Source organism: Phyllobates terribilis, unplaced genomic scaffold (assembly GCF_046119375.1).
Source record: "Phyllobates terribilis strain yellow unplaced genomic scaffold, ASM4611937v1 Scaffold_1__5_contigs__length_1240528914, whole genome shotgun sequence".
In the NCBI taxonomy this organism is placed as follows: Eukaryota; Metazoa; Chordata; class Amphibia; order Anura; family Dendrobatidae; genus Phyllobates; species Phyllobates terribilis.
In genome coordinates this window covers 58,200,510-58,218,810 of record NW_027362761.1, presented here as the reverse complement: position 1 = coordinate 58,218,810, position 18,301 = coordinate 58,200,510, and the positions used below count along the sequence as shown (strand labels likewise).

The following is an 18,301-nucleotide window of genomic DNA, read 5'->3' as shown; positions in this document are numbered from 1 at the left end:
GCTCTCTCCTTACCATATTGTGTTCCCTGTTCACACTGTCCTTTCACACTGTGTCACAACTATAGGGCCAAGTCCCTATACTGTGCCACCTCATCACACTCCTGCTCCTTGGTATACTGTCCCCTCCTGGCTGTGCCCTTACACTGTCCCCCCATGCTACCACCCACGCTACTCAGTCTCTATTCTGTGCCCACTCACACTTTACTCCCTCCATACTGTCTCTTCGCACTATTCCCCTCAGTAGTCTCCTCACACGTTTCCCCCTCCCGACTGAAACATTTACCTTCTCACTTTCCATAATGCCTTCTCACACATCCCCCGACTCCCCATACTGTGTACACACTCATCCCATCACTCTCGCTCCCCTTACTGTATCCGCATACATTTTCCCCTCTCTCCTCATACTGTGTCCGCACCCATACCACCCATACATGCCCCCCATCTCACCCCTTGCTAATCATGTTGTGTCTTCAAATTTCTCCCACTCCCCATATTGTGTCTGTACCTGTCCCTTCTTTGCTCCCCAAACTCGTGTCCTCAAATCATCCCCTGTCACACTAAATCTCCCCCACATGCAGTAAATACACCTCCAAACGCAGTAAATACACCCTTACACACGCAGTAAATACACCCTCCACATGCAGTAAATACACCCCCCACATGCAGTAAATACACCTCAACATGCAGTAAATACACCCCCCCACAAGCAGTAAATACACCCCACACACGCAGTAAATACACCCCCCCACAAGCAGTAAATACACACCACACACGCAGTAAATACACCCCCACATGCAGTAAATACCCCCACACGCAGTAAATACACCCCCCACACGCAGCAAATACACTCCTCCACACTCAGTAAATAACCCCCCCAAACACAGTAAATACCCCCCCAGGCAGTAAAAAACAAAACCGCAGGCAGTGAATACCCGCCCTGCAGTAAATGCACCCCCCATCTTCAGTGTCTTCAGCTCCACTAATGTGGAGCACTTACCAACGTTCACACCTCTGTCTGCTGTGCCGGAGACTGACGTCAGCAGCGTGATCACATGACCTAATCACGCTGCTGATGTCGCTCTGACGTGGTGTACAATTCAACACTGAGAGCCGGCACGTTGCAGCTTCTCTGAGCCGGCTGTCAGCTTGACATCCGAGAACTGCCGACTCTCAGTCAGAGGGGCGGCAGAATGCAGCCACCGGGGGAGACTCCTCATCAGGGCAGAGAAGTATGCCTGCAAGAGCGCGATGCCGGAGAGACTGTGTGGATGACGTACGGTACGCGTCACCCACATGGATCGAGGAGGAGGATGGCATCGCAAGAAAAAGGGAGGTGCCAGACCAAGACGAGTGACACTCCTCAGACCGGGTCACCCCCCAGATGAGTATAATAAAAGCTCTTTTTCTTGTCTTGCAGATCGGATTGGGGACTTACCGTATATACAGCATTATAAAATGCTCGTGGTGGTGGTCGTTTCTCATATCGGCCAAACCTGGTGACAGGTTCCCTTTAAACACAGCAGATTTTCTGCACAAAAAATGCAGCAGAAAAAACACAGCACTTCTATGTAGGAACATGGCCTAAAGGGTAAAGAATAGTATACCAAACCTTCTCGTTTGGGTAGCTTCACACTAGCGTATAAAAAAAATCATTCAGAGTTTCGTCCAGACAATTTTTTCTCTCACTTGTCATCCATGTGCAATCCGTATATAATCTGTTCTTTTACAGCAGCAACTATTAATCATTTACAAGACCATTTACTGTTTCCAATGTTACAGAACTGCAATGTAATCGTAAAAACCAGATGCTATACTGTGGCTCCGTATGGTATCCGATTTTTTTTTATGCACCCATAGATTTGAATGGGCGAGTCTCATCCAATTTCCAGAAGAAACTAGTGCATGCTGCGATTTTTTCCACACAATGATTCTATCAGTGAAAAAAAGCTGCACTGCCGCATTGAATAACATTGGTCCGAGTGCTGTATGGTTTTTTTCATGGTCCACATTGGGACCAAAAAAAATGGTTGTGTGAACGAGTCCTTTGCGTGGAAACTACTTTCCAAAAAATTACCTAACTACTATTTTACATCACATTTTTTTACAGGATATTACCTATAAATATCAATTTAAGCAGTTGGTAAAATGACTATTAAACTATTAAATCTAGCGGGATTTCTTTGCATCCCTGGTCACCATGTGCACTTATTCTGCTTAGATCATAACATTTACAGAGATGTGAACTTTACTCTTTTCTTATCTTGTAGTGTTCCTTTTTCTGATATGGAAGCCAAGACTATAAAAAGTTTTTAGTTTGTACTACATAGTGCCAGGCATTACACATTTGCTTTATATAACGTTACTTGGAAAAACATGCTGAAATATACTAAGTGACTGAATTCAGTGTTCAGGGCATCTATAATATAATGTTACAAGCATCCCTCTGTCTGAAGCCTCTATAGACTGCACAAGCGCGACACGCCTGCGCAGTCTGGCTCCAGACAGAAGAACGCATGGAGCCGTTACAGGTAAGAGGAGTGTATGGCGCCGGAGATCGCGGCATGTGTAGACACTGAATGCATACTGCGATCTCCGGCGCCATACCTACATACTTACCTGACCAGGAGGAGCGTTGCCGCGGCGCCTCTCCTCTCGCTGGAGACTGGGGCAGGAGTGAAGGCGCTGGAGTAGGCGCATGCGCATAGCGCTATCCAGCGCCATTTTACTGAAGACACATTTGCAGTGTGTCTTCAGCAAAATGGCGCTGGACAGCGCGGTATGGGCATGCACTTACTCCGGTGCCACACTCTTCCCCTGGCCTCAGGCAGAACAGGACACCGCAGTGCTGGAGCACAGGGAAGAAAGGTGAGTATAAGTGTTTTTTTTGTATGTGTGCAGTGTGAAAGGCATGAGGGGGCCACACATACCAGGATTGGGGGGTAGAGGGCCACACGTACCAGGATTGGGGGTGAGGGGGCCACTCATACCAGGATTGGGGGGTGAGGGGGCCACACATACCAAGATTGGGGGATGAGGGGGCCACACATACCAGGATTGGGGGATGAGGGGGCCACACATACCAGGATTGTGGGACGAGGGGGCCACATATACCAGGACTGGGGGATGAGGGGGCCACACATACCAGGATTGGGGGGTGAGGGGGCCACATATACCAAGATTGGGGGATGAGGGGGCCGCACATACCAGGATTGGGGGATGAGGGGGCCACACATACCAGGATTGGGGGATGAGGGGGCCACACATACCAGAAATGGGGATGAGGGGGCCACACATACCAGGATTGGTGGATGAGGGGGCCACACATACCAGGATTGGGGGATGAGGGGGCCACGCATACCAGGATTGGGGAGTGAGGGAACCACGCATACCAGGATTGAGGGGTGAGGGGACCATGCATACCAGGATTGGGGGGTGAGGGGACCATGCATACCAGGATTGGGGGTGAGGGGACCATGCATACCAGGATTGGGATGAGGGGTACCATACTTACCAGGATTGGGGGATGAGGGGGGCCACATATACCAGGATTGGGGGATGAGGGGGCCACGCATACCAGGATTGGGGGATGAGGGGACCATACATACCAGGATTGGGGGTGAGAGGACCATGCATACCAGGATTGGGGGATGGGGAGTACCATGCATACCAGGATTGGGGGATGAGGGGTACCATGCATACCAGGATTGGGCGGTGAGGGGTACCATGCATACCAGGATTGGGTGCTGAGGGGACCATGCATACCAGGATTGGGAGGTGAGGCGACCATACATACCAGGATTGGGGGTGAGAGGACCATGCATACCAGGATTGGGGGATGGGGAGTACCATGCATACCAGGATTGGGGGATGAGGGGTACCATGCATACCAGGATTGGGCGGTGAGAGGTACCATGAATACCAGGATTGGGGCTGAGGGGACCATGCATACCAGGATTGGGAGGTGAGGGGGGCCATGCATACCAGGATTGGGGATGAGGGGTGCCATGCATACCAGAATTGGGGGGGGGTGAGGGGTGCCATGCATACCAGCATTGGGGATGAGGAGTACCATGCATACCAGGATAGGAATGCAGGGTACTATGCATACCAGGATGACGGATGGGGTGCCATGCATACCAGGATGAGGGGTACCATGCATACCAGAATATGAGGGGTACCATGCATACCAGAATAGGAATATGTGGTGCCATGCATACCAGGATTGGGGGATGAAGAGTGCCATGCATACCAGAATAGGGATGAGGGGGCCATACATACCAGGATTGGGGGTGAGGGGTGTCATGCATACCAGGATTGGGGGATGAGGAGGCCATACATACCAGGATTGGGGGATGAGGGGTACCATACATACCAGAATACGGATGTGGGGTACCATGCATACCAGAATAGGAATATGTGGTGCCATGCATACCAGGATTGGGGGATGAGGCGTGCCATGCATACCAGGATAGGGATGAGGGGGCCATACATACCAGGATTGAGGGTGAGGGGTGCCATACATACCAGAATTGGGATGAGGGGTGCCATGTATACCAGGATGAGGGGTACCATACATACCAGAATATGGATGTGGGGTACCATGCATACCAGGATGAGGGATGGAGTGCCATGCATACCAGGATGAGGGGTACCATGCATACCAGCATAGGGATGCGGGGTACCATGCATGCCAGGATGAGGGATGGAGTGCCATGCATACCAGGATTTAGGGATGAGGAGGCCATACATACCAGAATTGGGATGAGGAGTGCCATGTATACCAGGATGAGGGATGGGGTGCCATGCATACCAGGATGAGGGGTACCATACATACCAGGATAGGGATGAGGAGTGCAATGCATACCAGGATTGGGGATGAGGGGTACCATGCATACCAGGATTGGGGATGAGGAAGCCATGGATACCAGGATGAGGGATTGGTTACCATACATACCAGGATTGGGGGATGAAGGGTGCCATACATACCAGGATTGGGATGAGGAGTGCCATGTATATCAAATTTGGGACGAGGGGGCCATGCATACCAGGATGAGAGATGGGGTGCCATGCATACCAGGATTGGGGATGAAGGGTGCCATGCAAACCAGGATTAGGGATGAGGAGTGCCATGCCTACCAGGATTAGGGATGAGGGGTGCCATGCATACCAGGATTGGGGATGAGGGATGGCATGCATACCAGTATTGGGGATGAGGGGTGCCATGCATACCAGGATTGGGGTTGAGGGGTGCCATGCATACCAGGATTTGGGATGAGGGGTGCCATACATACCAGGATAGGGATGAGGGGTACCATGCATACCAGGATAGGGATCTGGGGGGGCCATGCATACCAGGATTCGGATGAGGGGCCATGTTTACCAGGATAGGGATGAGGGGTACCATGTATATCAGGATGAGGGATGGGGTGCCATGCATACCAGGATGAGGGGTACCATACATACCAGGATAGGGATGAGGGATGGGGTACCATGCATACCAGGATTGGGTATGAGGGAGCCATGCATACCAGGATGAGGGGCGCCATGCATGCCAGGATTGGGGATCAGTGGTGCCATGCATACCAGGATTGGGGATGAGGGGTGCCATGCATACCAGGATTGGGGGTGAGGGGTGCCATGTGTACAGGATTGGGGGTGAGGGGTGCCATGCATACCAGGATTGGGGGTGAGAGGTGCCATGAATACCAGAATTAGTGGTGAGGTGTGCCATGCATACCAGGATAGGTATGAGGGCAGCATAAAACAGGATGGAGGAACAGGATTGGGGACCACAAATACCAGGATGGGGGCAGCACAAATATAAGGATGGAGGCAGCACAAATACCAGGATGGGGTCAGCACATATCAGCATGGGAGACCATACACCAATAAAAATGCTCGCCACCCGGGCGTAGAACGGGCTCAATAGCTAGTTTTCAATACTGCTATGAGAAATAACTGCCTTATCTTCCATTGCTTGTGTACATTCCAAATTCCAGTGTCATGTTTCAGGAGTACACATAGAAACAAAACGTGATGAAAAACATGGATCTTTGTATTTCCATGCAGAGTTTGAAGTTGCTTTTCTACTTTTGCAGACAGATTTCTGACAAAGTTAGGGCTCATTCAGACGTCAGGTTTTCTTGTCTGAGAGCTATCCTTGTTTTTCACAGCCAGAACTTGTACCTAATAGGGCGGACAAATCATTAGTGCAACCTGTGCCCAACAGAGAGCCCTTTTATACCTCCAAAGAAGCAAGCAGCTCTGTCACAGACACATAGAGGGGGGCATAATGATAAATTATAGAACTGCTAAGTACCCATGACATGAGCCATCGTTCATATGAGCCTGAATGTTGACTCTTGTTGTAGGTTGACTTGTTGAATGCCTGCTGACTACCTATTGTATCAGCTCTTGCAGTTTGTTAATCTACAAACCTTGGAGAACAAAATATGCAGCTTAATTGAACACTCGAACAATGAGGGATTACCTCTTCCCACCTTCCTCCAAACCTGTGGATAATGCCTGAATGAAAGCTGTGGGTATAAAAGGGACCTCTCTCCTTCTCCAGAGACACTCTGCAGGACAGCAGCCAAGTCACCATGGCTCCAACCAGAAGAATACAGATTTTCTCCACTGCCCATCACTGAACCCATGTAGATGTTTGTAGAACCCAAGTTGGGACAATAAGGTTACCTGGCCACATACCTCAATGTACTCTGTCAGCTTCCTAAGCTTGCTGCTACCTCATCTCTGTGGATGCTCGCCAAAAGCGGGTTGCTACTGGTTGGGGTAGTTATCCCTGGACGCCCTGAAGTCGCAGATGTTCTAATTCCTGACGAGCCAGCGGAAGGGTTAGACTCTGTAATTTGCACCATCTTATGTATTTCCTGGGACTGTACTATATGTTATTGATTGTTGGTGATCAATAAAGTATCACCCCATTGTGATACCCTCACGCTGTGTTGTCTGAGTGGTATTCTGCCCACGGGGAAGGAGAACGCGCGTTCAGTGGGATGAGCCCTGGTCCATGTGGTCTTTCCAAAGACAATCAGGCCAGCGGACAAGAGCACTCACGGTTAAAAAATTGGACAGCATTCGGATGTCATCCGTGTTTTTCACAGACTGCTAGATAGAAGGAAAAGAAACATTTTTGTTGTTGATTCCTATCCCAGCTAAACTGATGAAACTCTAATGAAACACTGAACAAAAACACTGATGAAACTAGGACCATTTTTCCTGCATGTGAAAAAACAGACGTCTGAATGAGCCCTTAGATTTACCCCCCAAAAATCTGTTTAGCTGTTATATTCATATGCAAAGACAGTGTTATTATTAAGTTATTAGTAAGGTTTTTTTTCCACCTACATGAATTAACCAAATGCAAAGAGGAGAAGGAATAAATACAGTAAATCATAAACAAGAATTTGGTATTGTCATTATCATACTAACATGCAGAATGAAGTTAATGTCATTTTATACTTCACAGAAAAATACTGTAACAAAAAGCAAGCATAAAAAAATGTAAATTGCTGGTTTTTCCAAGTCCTATAGCAAAATAAAAGATTTACAACAATACATTATATGTACCCCAAAATGATGCCATTAAAAACACACTTCCTACAAACAACAAGCACTCATACAGCTAGCTACATTGATTGCAAAATTGAAGGCCCAATATAAGTGCATCCTTAAAGAGGTTATTTAATCTTTATTGATGAGTAAAGACAAGTACCAGTACGTCATATGTTGTGTCCTTGCCTCAGCTTGCGAACCCACATTTTTCAAAGCAGATGATGGCTGATTTATTCAGCCATCATGTGCCTCTGATAACCTGTTTAGTCCCGCTGTCAATCTCTGACAGCGGCATCTAACAAGCGCCGGCAGGGGGGCTCGTCATTCCACCCACACATAGGCTCGCCTATGACGTGATCGTGGGGTGCCGATGGGTAGTCATGACAGCCGGGGTTCTGCTGAAAACCCCCGAGCCTGTCACTACAATGCTCATGGGAACACCAGTGTTTAGCCGGTGTTCATAGGAGATTGTGATATTCACTATACATAGCAGTGCTAATGCACTGCTATGTATAGCACAAGCGATCAGACGATCAAAGCTTCAAGTCCCCTAAGGTGATAGTTGAATGCAGTAAAAAGTAAAAAAAAAAGTTTTGAAAAATATGAAAATAGGAAAAAAAATCGCCCCCTTCTGCCCCATTAAAAATAAAAGAATTAAAAAATAAATACACATATTTGATATTACTGTGTTCGTAAAAGTCCGATCTATCAAAATATAAAATATATAAATCTGATCAGTAAACGTCGTAGTGAGAAAAAAATTGAAACACCAGAATCACGTTTTTTTTTGTCTCCACAACTTTGCAATTAAATGCAAGAAGAGGCAATCAAAACATCGTATCTATTCCAAAATGGTATCAGTAAAAACATCAGCTCTTGGCGCAAAAAATAAGCTCTCAGACAACCTTATATCCCGAAAAATGAAAACTTTATGGGTTTCGGAATATGGCAACACAAGAAGGTTTTTTTTTTGTTGTTGTTGTTTTTTTACAAATTTATGTATTTTTTTCACCACTTAAATAAAAGAAAGCTATGCTTGCTTTGTATCTGTGTCCTCGTACTGACCTGGAGAATTATATTGCCAGTTGCGTTTTACCTTATAGTGAACATTGTAAATAAAAAAAACAAAAAACAATCGTCAAATTGTATTTTTTTGCAATGTTATCGCACTAGGAATTTTCTCCCCGCTTTACAGTGCATTATGTGATAAAATGAATCGTGTCATTCAAAAGTACAACTGGTCCCACAAAAAACAAGCCCTCATACTTATTGACTTATTGGCTATATTGACAGAAAAATAAAAAAGTTATTGCGCTTGGAGAAGGGGAGAACAAAACAAAAATGAAAAAATGGAAAATAGCCATGGCATGAAAGAGATAAAAATCAGCCACCATGCAGTCTAAGACTGTCCGGATACTTAGGCAAGGAGCGAGATGCTGCTTGCACCACCAAATTCACTAAATACAGCTGATGAATTCATGTGAAATCTGTCCTGGCAGCTCAGCGCTATACATTGACAGGAGTGATTACACGCCCACTGTGCTTCTATTTAACGTTGCGTAAACTCGCCAGCGGCGTGGATTTACGAGCTGCAGCACGTTACTTTCTGTTGCGGAGACGCTGGTCTCCACTATGAAATTTCCACAACAAAATGGCATTAGATGCAGTAACTCCGCATGGTTCAGTGAACACATGCAGATTTACCTGCATGATTAGAATGCAGCACTTTGGACGCAGCGAGAATATGCTGCGTCCAAAGTGCTGCTGTTCCTGATTGTAGTAATGTAGCCTAAAAGTATTAAAAACAATTAAAAAATTTTTTTAGTGTCTACTCAGGTCTTGAACTGGGTATGTGACCACAATGCGTACCAGCCTGCGGTCCCGACACTTGTGAATAGCCGCCAGCAGCTTCCGCTCAATATGCAAATGAGCGGCGCCATTTTTTATTTTTTTTTCACCTACGGCCTTTCGTCATAGATGTTAGGTCTATGGAGAAAGCCCGCATATGGATCCGCAAGAGACATTGACATGAGGTCTGGAAAGTCGCGCCACATGTCAATTTCCACTGGTGTACGGAGACGCATAGTAGGCAAGGGATTTCTACAAATCCCATCCACTATGCTGTAACAGCTGGCCGCTACGGGTTTGACGCTGTAAAAGCACGCAGCATCAAACCCGCAGCAGCTCCAGATCGTGTGCACGTACCCTAGGAGATTTTTTCATCTTATAAAATTACTAAAAAAATAATAATGAAATACACTTGATAATGAAAAAAAAGTTATTTTTAATGCGTTCATTTTTAAATAATAAATATCACAAATCAGCAAATAACACGGACATATTTGGTGTTCCTGTAATCGTAACGACCCGCACACCACAGAGATCAGATTATTTACGGGGATCGGTAAAGGATGTAAAAAAAATGGCGTAATTTATGTTTTTCTTTATTAAATCCATAAAAATGTAATAAAATGGTAATGCTGAGGCCGTGTTCACATGTAGCGTAAATGCTGCGTTCTTTCTGCTGCTTTTTTTCTACAGGTGTCCTGTCCGCAGCACACTACACAGTAACAATCTTCTCTGATTATGGCATCTTTGCTGCGTTTCTTTTATGCATTTTCATCTTTGTTTGATGTGATTTTGGGGCAGATATGAAGCAGAGTTTTGAACGCTTTTTAACAGTATAGAAAAGCTTTGATTCTTATTGTGTAGTTTGGTGCGGATCCTGCAGAAGACAAAAGACACAGTATTTCTGCAACATGTGAACACGGCCTTACAGACACAAAAAGCCGGATGACGCATAGTGAAGCTACATAAAGATGAGAAAGTTCTGTGGCTCCGACTGTGAATGAGGGAACAAAAAATAATCCACAACTAGAGAAGAGCAGGACGCACAGATGACATCGCGCTGCCCTGGGTGATCAAAAGCCGCTGGGGACACCGGATGGTTAGAAATTCACGGTCTACTGTCCAGCCGCCAGGTACCACTGACCTGGACGTTGGACCAGAGACCCGAGAATCCATCCGCTCATCTCTAGTCCCAACTGTCCCGGATACAGTGGATAGTCCTGCATTTGGGTCTACGATCTGCAGTCTTGGACGTCTGCTGAATGCTCATTATTACCAGCGCCCCTCTGACAACTCCTCCTGCCAGGTGAGAAAGAAATGGTAAATGGGAGTGAATTGGGGTGTGGCCAGGAGCGTGGCCAAAATTTGCCGGGCGGCGCACGCCGCATGATGTGTCCCTCTTTCTGTTCTTCTGTTGAGAGGTATGCAATTCACATAAGTAATGATCAATCCAGAAATCTATAGGGCAGAGCTGGGCAGCTTATTATACAGAGATGATACATTAACAAAATAAAGTAATTTCAATATATCACGCATATCAAGGTTTTTTTTCATGACGTTCAGATGGACTCTCGAAAGTTTTTCATATAGTTATACCAACCCTACATTACAAACAGTAGAAAAGAAATTTCCTTTGGTGAAAGGGAAAATTGCCAAGAACCAGCTTAAGATGAAATAAGTAGCAAAGCAAAAGTTTGAGTATTAGCTGTTTAACCCACTGTTTAACATAGCATATTTTTTCCTGATGAAAGTCTGGCTATTAAAGGGTTAATCAGTGCTAATCTGTTGTCACGTGTGAATGAGAATCTAGTTTCATTTCCTGGTGAGAGAAATCAGTCCTCTCTTCTGCAGAAGCGCATAAAGACAAAGTCATCATTGTTTTTCGAAACACGAGTGGATACAAGTTTCACAGGACTATCTAAGGCTGCAGAAATTGGAACCCAAGACTGGCTGGCGGGAGCAGTTTAATACAGCAGACATTCACAATTTTGCCACCTTTAGAACCAGGTGAGTGAGCAGAACATCAAGTACAGGAGCGATAATGGACAGTCAAGAAGAAGGTGACATGTTGCATCAGAGTTTGATGTGCAAGACAGTCTCACAGACGATGCCCACAGCTGCCTCTGGCTTGTGCCCACCAGTTTATCAGTGTGGTATATGTGATTCTAGGTGCCCAACACCTGTATTAATGGTGTCTTGTGGGCACCGCTTCTGTCACCGCTGCCTAGAGCATTTTTGGCATAACCTTCCTAATTGTGAAAAGACATGCCCTTCTTGTAAATCACCGAGGCAAGAAGATGCGAAAGTGTACCCAAAGCCAATACAGTGTGACCTGTGTCCGCCTCATTGTCCATGCATTGCCCAGTGGAGCTGCTTGACTTGTGCACAGTCGTATTGTCCTGAGCACTTTCAGCCACATATATTGGAAGAGAATAGAGCTAACCATCAAGTGTGTAACGCAGAAGAAGAAGAGTCCAGAAAGATGAGGGAAAGGAGGAGAAGGACTCACTGGTGTGCGGAGCACAGGGAAAGGCCGGTGGAGCTCTTCTGTAAGGCATGCAGAGTATGTGTATGTACAGTCTGCCCCCTTGTTGGAGCACACAAAAGTCACCCGGTGACATTTATACAACAAGAAGTCACATACAAGAAGGTAACCAGTTTTAATAAATGAATATCATTGCTTAAATTGTATTTTAAGGGGACTCTGACATCTAGGGAACCATGAATCAGAGTCTGGATGAATTATTATTTTACTCTGAGACTGTGGCGTTTCACGGAAAATATACATTATGATACTGGCTGAGGACCATGTGTCTCAAATGACTAGTACGTGGTAAGTCCCTGGCGGCTTCTGCCTGCCCGAATGCCTTTGTATAAACAGAGGAGTGAGCCAAGAGAAGGCACATGGGACCTGCCTCGTACTAGTCATCCAAGATGCCTAATTCCTGGTCGGTTTTTCAAGGTATGTTTTCTCTGAAATGCCACAGTGTTTCAGAGTAAAACATATACAGCTGCAATAATTCAGCCAGACTCTAATTCACGCTGATTGTGGTTCAGGCAGCATGAGTCACATGACAGGTTTCCTTAATATTTTATCTTATGCTGTCTAGAGGTGTAGTAACAATGTCCACAATATATCTGTGATAGTCATGCTAATAAATACTGGTATATACACGTTATACTTGGAAAAAATGTTAAAAATATATGTCCTAATAATGCCATGTACACTATGAAGTACTTTACTGGTTTACTGGGCCTTAAAAAGGTTGTCCACTTTGGGGACATTTTTTTTATTTAAATGGGACCAGTACTTGTAACAAACTTTGCATAAATCAATTGTACAGATACATGTCAAAAACTTTGTAATATCTGTTATCAGAGAAATCGGCTTCCTTCTTCACTTATCAGACACTTCCTCCTTTCCCCATTTCTATTGAACTTATTACCTACATTCATGTTACTATGAGAAGCCTATATAGTCTAAACATGCTATCATGGCCTGTAGCATCACCGGACTTGTCTCCCATTGAGCACATCTGTAACATCATTGGTCGGCTATTATGAAGGGAGCTGCCAGCAGAGGATCTTGAAGGTTTGTGTGTCCAAGTGCATTCAGAGTAGCAGAGCATTCCTCAGACAGCCATCAATAACCTCATTAATAACATGCCAAGGTGTGTAAATGCATGTATTTCTACACCTGGCACGCAAACTCGATACTGAATAAATCAAGATTTTTTGCAAAATGTGTTTGCACACATTGGTGTTGCAAATTAAATGTGAAGGATATATATATATATATATATATATATATATATATATCCTACTAATATAAATGCGAAAGTTTGTGAGTATGTATGTTTGTTACTCTTTCACGAAAAAACTACTGGACGGATTTGCATGAAACTTTACAGTAATATAGATTATACATCGGAATAACATATAGGCTACAATTTGTAATGATTTTATGGAATTTTGGTCGTAATATAACGATACATGTCAATTAAGTCGGAAAAAAATCTGGCCTCTGAGAGCTCTCTTATATACACACATACACAGGTGATATTTAAATGGCTGATTTACAGCAGTCAGAAGAGATTGATAATACAATAATTTGCCCATAGTGGATCATTGTATAGTGAGGTCACAGTTGCCGCCTGTCCACAGTCAGAATACAGTGGTGATCATATACCGTGGCAAGGTACAAGTGTGGCACAGGGGGTTCACACACGACCCCCAGGGACTGACATTTCCTAGAAACTTTGGCAGCTGTCAGTCATGAGCTCACCCTGATACATTACATTCTGGAAACAGCTGAAGGGAGAAGGATAATTTATGACATTTTCTCAGACTTAAAAAAAAACAAAAACAAAAAAAAACACAGAAAACAGCCCATATGTCAGGAACAGGTTACTAGGGAACTACACGTCCCAGCATGGCCTGCCCGCGCCCACAGCCGGGGGGAGTGTGAGGCTTCCTCCTGCAGGTTGCCCGGGGGTACCGGGCCGTCATTGTCCTCACACAGGGGGTCCCCGCCGCCATTGTCCCTCCACATAACACCGTATAATAAAACATGCGCTCACCTGCGCCAGCTGCTGCAGCCGGGAAAGTTCCGAGCGCCTCACCTGGGCGGAGGGGAAGTGACTCACACACGGGGAGGGGCAGTAACCTGAGCGCGGCTCCATGGAGGATGCACACACTGCAGCCTGACAGCACTGGCAGCAGCGCTACACAAATGGCATCCTCCCCTCCTGTGTGCAGCACAGCCCTGTGTGTGTGCAGCGCAGCATGTCACCCACAGCACCAGCAGGCTGCTCTCAGCTCCCACAGAGCACTGGGAATGGTTGCTATGGGTAACCGCGCCACAGCTGCTCCTCATAGACCAGTCATATACAACTGATATCGTCTGTACAGCGATCGTAATATAACTAATTAGATTGTTTTAGTATTTTGTTTGAACTTTACTAAGTACCTATTTTGTAATTAGTACTTATAAAAATGCCGCAAAAGCGTAAGTCTAACATTTCTCAAAGCTCTAATAAAGCCCGAGCTATGAAAATAATTAGACGTGATGAGACGTCTCAACGAGCCGAGCAACGAAGGCTTGAGCAGGCGGTGCGTTGTGCGGCACATAGAGCTGCAGAGACTCCAGAACAATCCCAAGCCCGACATGAACGGAATGCGGAGTATCTGGCGTCTCAACGGGCTGCTGAAACTCAAGAAGAGTCCCAAGCCCGACGTGAACAGCATGCGGAGTATCTGGCGTCTCAACGGGCTGCTGAAACTCAAGAACAGTCCCAAGCCCGACGTGAACAGCATGCGGAGTATCTGGCGTCTCAACGGGCTGCTGAAACTCCAGAACAGTCCCAAGCCCGACGTGAACAGCATGCGGAGTATCTGGCGTCTCAACGGGCTGCTGAAACTCCAGAACAGTCCCAAGCCCGACGTGAACAGCATGCGGAGTATCTGGCGTCTCAACAGGCTGCTGAAACTCCAGAAGAGTCCCAAGCTCGACGTCAGCAGCAAGCGACTTACATGGCGTCCCAAAGAGCCACTGAAACTTATGAAATGGCCGAATCTCGCAGACACACTGTTGCTGAAAGGGCAGCACAGCGACGTCAAACATTTACAAGAAATACATGGATATTGTTTAATAAAGCTGCATTTGAGTATGACGAGACTCTTGATTATGAAACTCACAAGCTTATAAAAATAGAAGCAATGACCATAGATTGCAAATATTGCGGAGCTCTTAAGTGGAAAGAGGAAGCAGCATGTATGTGTTGTTTGGGCGGGAAAGTAGCTCTTCCTTATATAGACGAGCCAGTTCAACCTTTAAAAGAGCTTTTCTCTAATGAAACTGATGAATCTCGCCTTTTTCTAAATAATATAAGAAAATACAACATGTGCTTTCATATGACGTCTTTTGGAGCAGATCAAATTGTCTCAATGCCAGGGTTTTGCCCAACCTTTACAATACAAGGACAAGTATACCACCGTTTCGGTTCTTTAATTCCTACGTCCATTTCGCAACCACAATTTTTACAAGTTTATTTCATAGGTGACGAAGAAGAACAAATCAACAGGCGTACTGAGTGCGTGCAAAGCGTAGATAGAAACATAGTTAAAAAATGACAACGAGTACTTCACGACCACAACATTTTGGTGCATGAATTTAAAACTGCTAGAGACAGAATGATCAATGACAATCATTTCAAAGTAGTGATTCACCCAGACCATGTACCACGTGGTCAACATGAGAGACGATTCAATGCCCCTACTACAAATGAAATAGCTGCTGTAATAGTAAGTAGCGAACAAACTATGTCTCGGGACATCGTTGTGCAGCCGCTCGATGGCATGCTCACTAGGGTTCCCGATACACATAGATTCTATGACGCTCTCGATTACCCAATAATTTTTTGGAAAGGACAAGAGGGGTGCAGCATTGATATTCCTAAGATAAATCCAATTACCAAACAAGCAATGCCAATCAAAAAGGTGTCCTGCAAAGATTTTTATGCCTTTCACTTGATGGTCCGTCGCAGCGATTTTAATTTGATGCTTAAGTGTAGGCTCCTACTTCATCAGTTTCTGGTCGACATGTATGTAAAGATGGAAAGTGAGCGCTTAAGGTTCATTTCTTTAAATCAAAAAAAACTGCGCGCAGAAAATTATATTCACTTGCAAGATGCAATAAGAAATGATGCGGATTTGGATCTAAATAACTTAGGTCAGATGGTGATTCTCCCGTCATCATTTGTAAATAGCCCGAGATACCTACACGAATACACACAAGATGCGTTCACATACGTACGTAATTATGGGAGGCCTGATTTATTTATTACAATGACTTGCAACCCCGCTTGGCCAGAAACCACCAAAGAGCTTATGGCTGGTCAAAATTCAACGGACAGACATGACTTAACAGCTCGAGTATTTAGAATAAAAGTACAGAAGTTGGTAGCTCTACTTACAAAAGGTAACATATTTGGTGATATGCAATGCTTCATGTACTCGATCGAGTGGCAAAAGCGAGGTTTGCCTCATGTGCACTTACTGCTGTGGTTAAAGGAAAAATTGCATCCGAACCAAATTGACGAAATCATATGTGCTGAGATACCAAACCCAGAAACCGATCAGAAGCTCTATGATACAGTGACAAAGAATATGATTCACGGGCCATGTGGTACATTCAATTCTTCATCGCCATGCATGAAGGAAGGAAAATGTACCAAAAAATATCCGAGGAAGCTTTTAAAAGACACTCAAACCAATGACAAAGGTTATCCTTTGTACAGGCGCAGAGCACCAGAGAATGGTGGACGCACGACGATTATAAAAACCCGTAGAGGAACACAGGAAATATTGGTGGACAATAGCTGGGTGGTCCCATATTCTCCACTCTTATCAAAAATTTTTAATTCTCATTTAAATGTAGAGTTCTGTAATACGGTACAGGCGATAAAATATATTTGTAAATATATTAATAAGGGTAGCGACCAGGCTATTTTTAACATCCGCCAGCAAGGGAATGTTAACATTGACCCTAGAGATGAGGTGCAGACCTTTAGAACCGGCCGATATGTTAGTAGTAACGAAGCAGTGTGGCGGATCTTAGGTCTGCCTCAGCACGAGAGACACCCAACCGTCACTCATCTCGCGATTCATTTACCCAATGGCGAGAGGGTTTACTTTACGGAAAATAATTTTAGAGAGAGATTAGAAGCACCACCTAAAACTACACTAACTGCATTTTTCCTGTTGTGCCAAAGTGATACTTTTGCAAAAACATTACTTTACATTGACGTGCCTCGCTACTATACTTGGAATGTGGCACGGAAGCAATGGAAATGTAGTTTACAAGGAACACCTGTCGATGGCTGGCCAGGTGTGAAGGCAGGAGACGCTCTAGGTCGCATTTACACGGTGCACGTTAGCAATTTTGAATGTTATTGCTTGCGTATGCTGCTGAATGTAATAAGGGGTCCAACCAACTTCTCGGATTTAAAAACATTTGAAGGTCAAGAACTTGCAACTTTTCGGCAGGTGTGTGAGAAGATGGGGTTGTTGGAAGATGATAACCACTGGGATACCACCTTAGAAGAGGCCGAGCTATGTCGCTCCCCGGCGCAAATAAGAGAGCTGTTTGCCATATTGATATGCACTTGCGGTTTATCCAATCCTCTACTACTCTGGCACAAGTATAAAACTGCGTTAACAGAGGATATCATGCACAGATTTGAAAGAATGGATCACGTTAACGATGATCTCTGTTTCAATGAGGCGTTGGGGCTTATCGAGGACAAAATATTAATAATTTCTGGAAAGAAATTGTCCGATTTTGGTCTACCCTCACCGTGGCATAGAGGAGAGCTGTCGAACGAGTTGATAAAAGAGCTAAGCTATGATACCAACCAGTTAGACGCTCACGTTTGCGAAACTGAGCCACGTTTGCTACCTGATCAAAGAGAGATTTATCACAAAATAGTAGGACGAGTTGAGAATGGTGAAGGCGGACTTTTTTTCCTTGATGCCCCGGGTGGTACAGGAAAAACTTTCTTGCTTAATTTACTTTTAGCAAAAATTCGTAGCGGTCATAACGTTGCATTAGCTGTGGCTTCCTCTGGAATTGCTGCAACATTGCTAAGCGGTGGACGGACGGCACATTCAGTCTTTAAATTACCTCTTAATCTGGTGAACGAAGAAACCCCATCGTGTAATATCAGCAAGAGCAGCGCCCATGGCCTCCTGTTGCAACAATGCAAACTAATCGTGTGGGACGAGTGCACAATGTCACACGAACGCGCCATCGAAGCTCTTGATCGTTGTCTACAAGACTTAAACAGTAAATAAACAATAATGGGTGGTGTGGTTGTTT

General features: G+C 45.1%; 1 protein-coding gene across 1 annotated transcript in view; it reads left to right on the top strand.

Moving 5' to 3' along the window:
• The first annotated feature begins 11,436 nt into the window (after positions 1 to 11,436).
• The window catches only part of TRIM14 (tripartite motif containing 14), a 77,867-nt gene continuing 71,002 nt past the window's right edge, over positions 11,437 to 18,301 (top strand). The window contains exon 1 of the mRNA XM_073662451.1: positions 11,437 to 12,073. Within this exon, the coding sequence (XP_073518552.1) occupies positions 11,465 to 12,073 (609 nt within the window). The 5' untranslated portion in view covers positions 11,437 to 11,464. The remainder of the gene's footprint in view (positions 12,074 to 18,301) is intronic.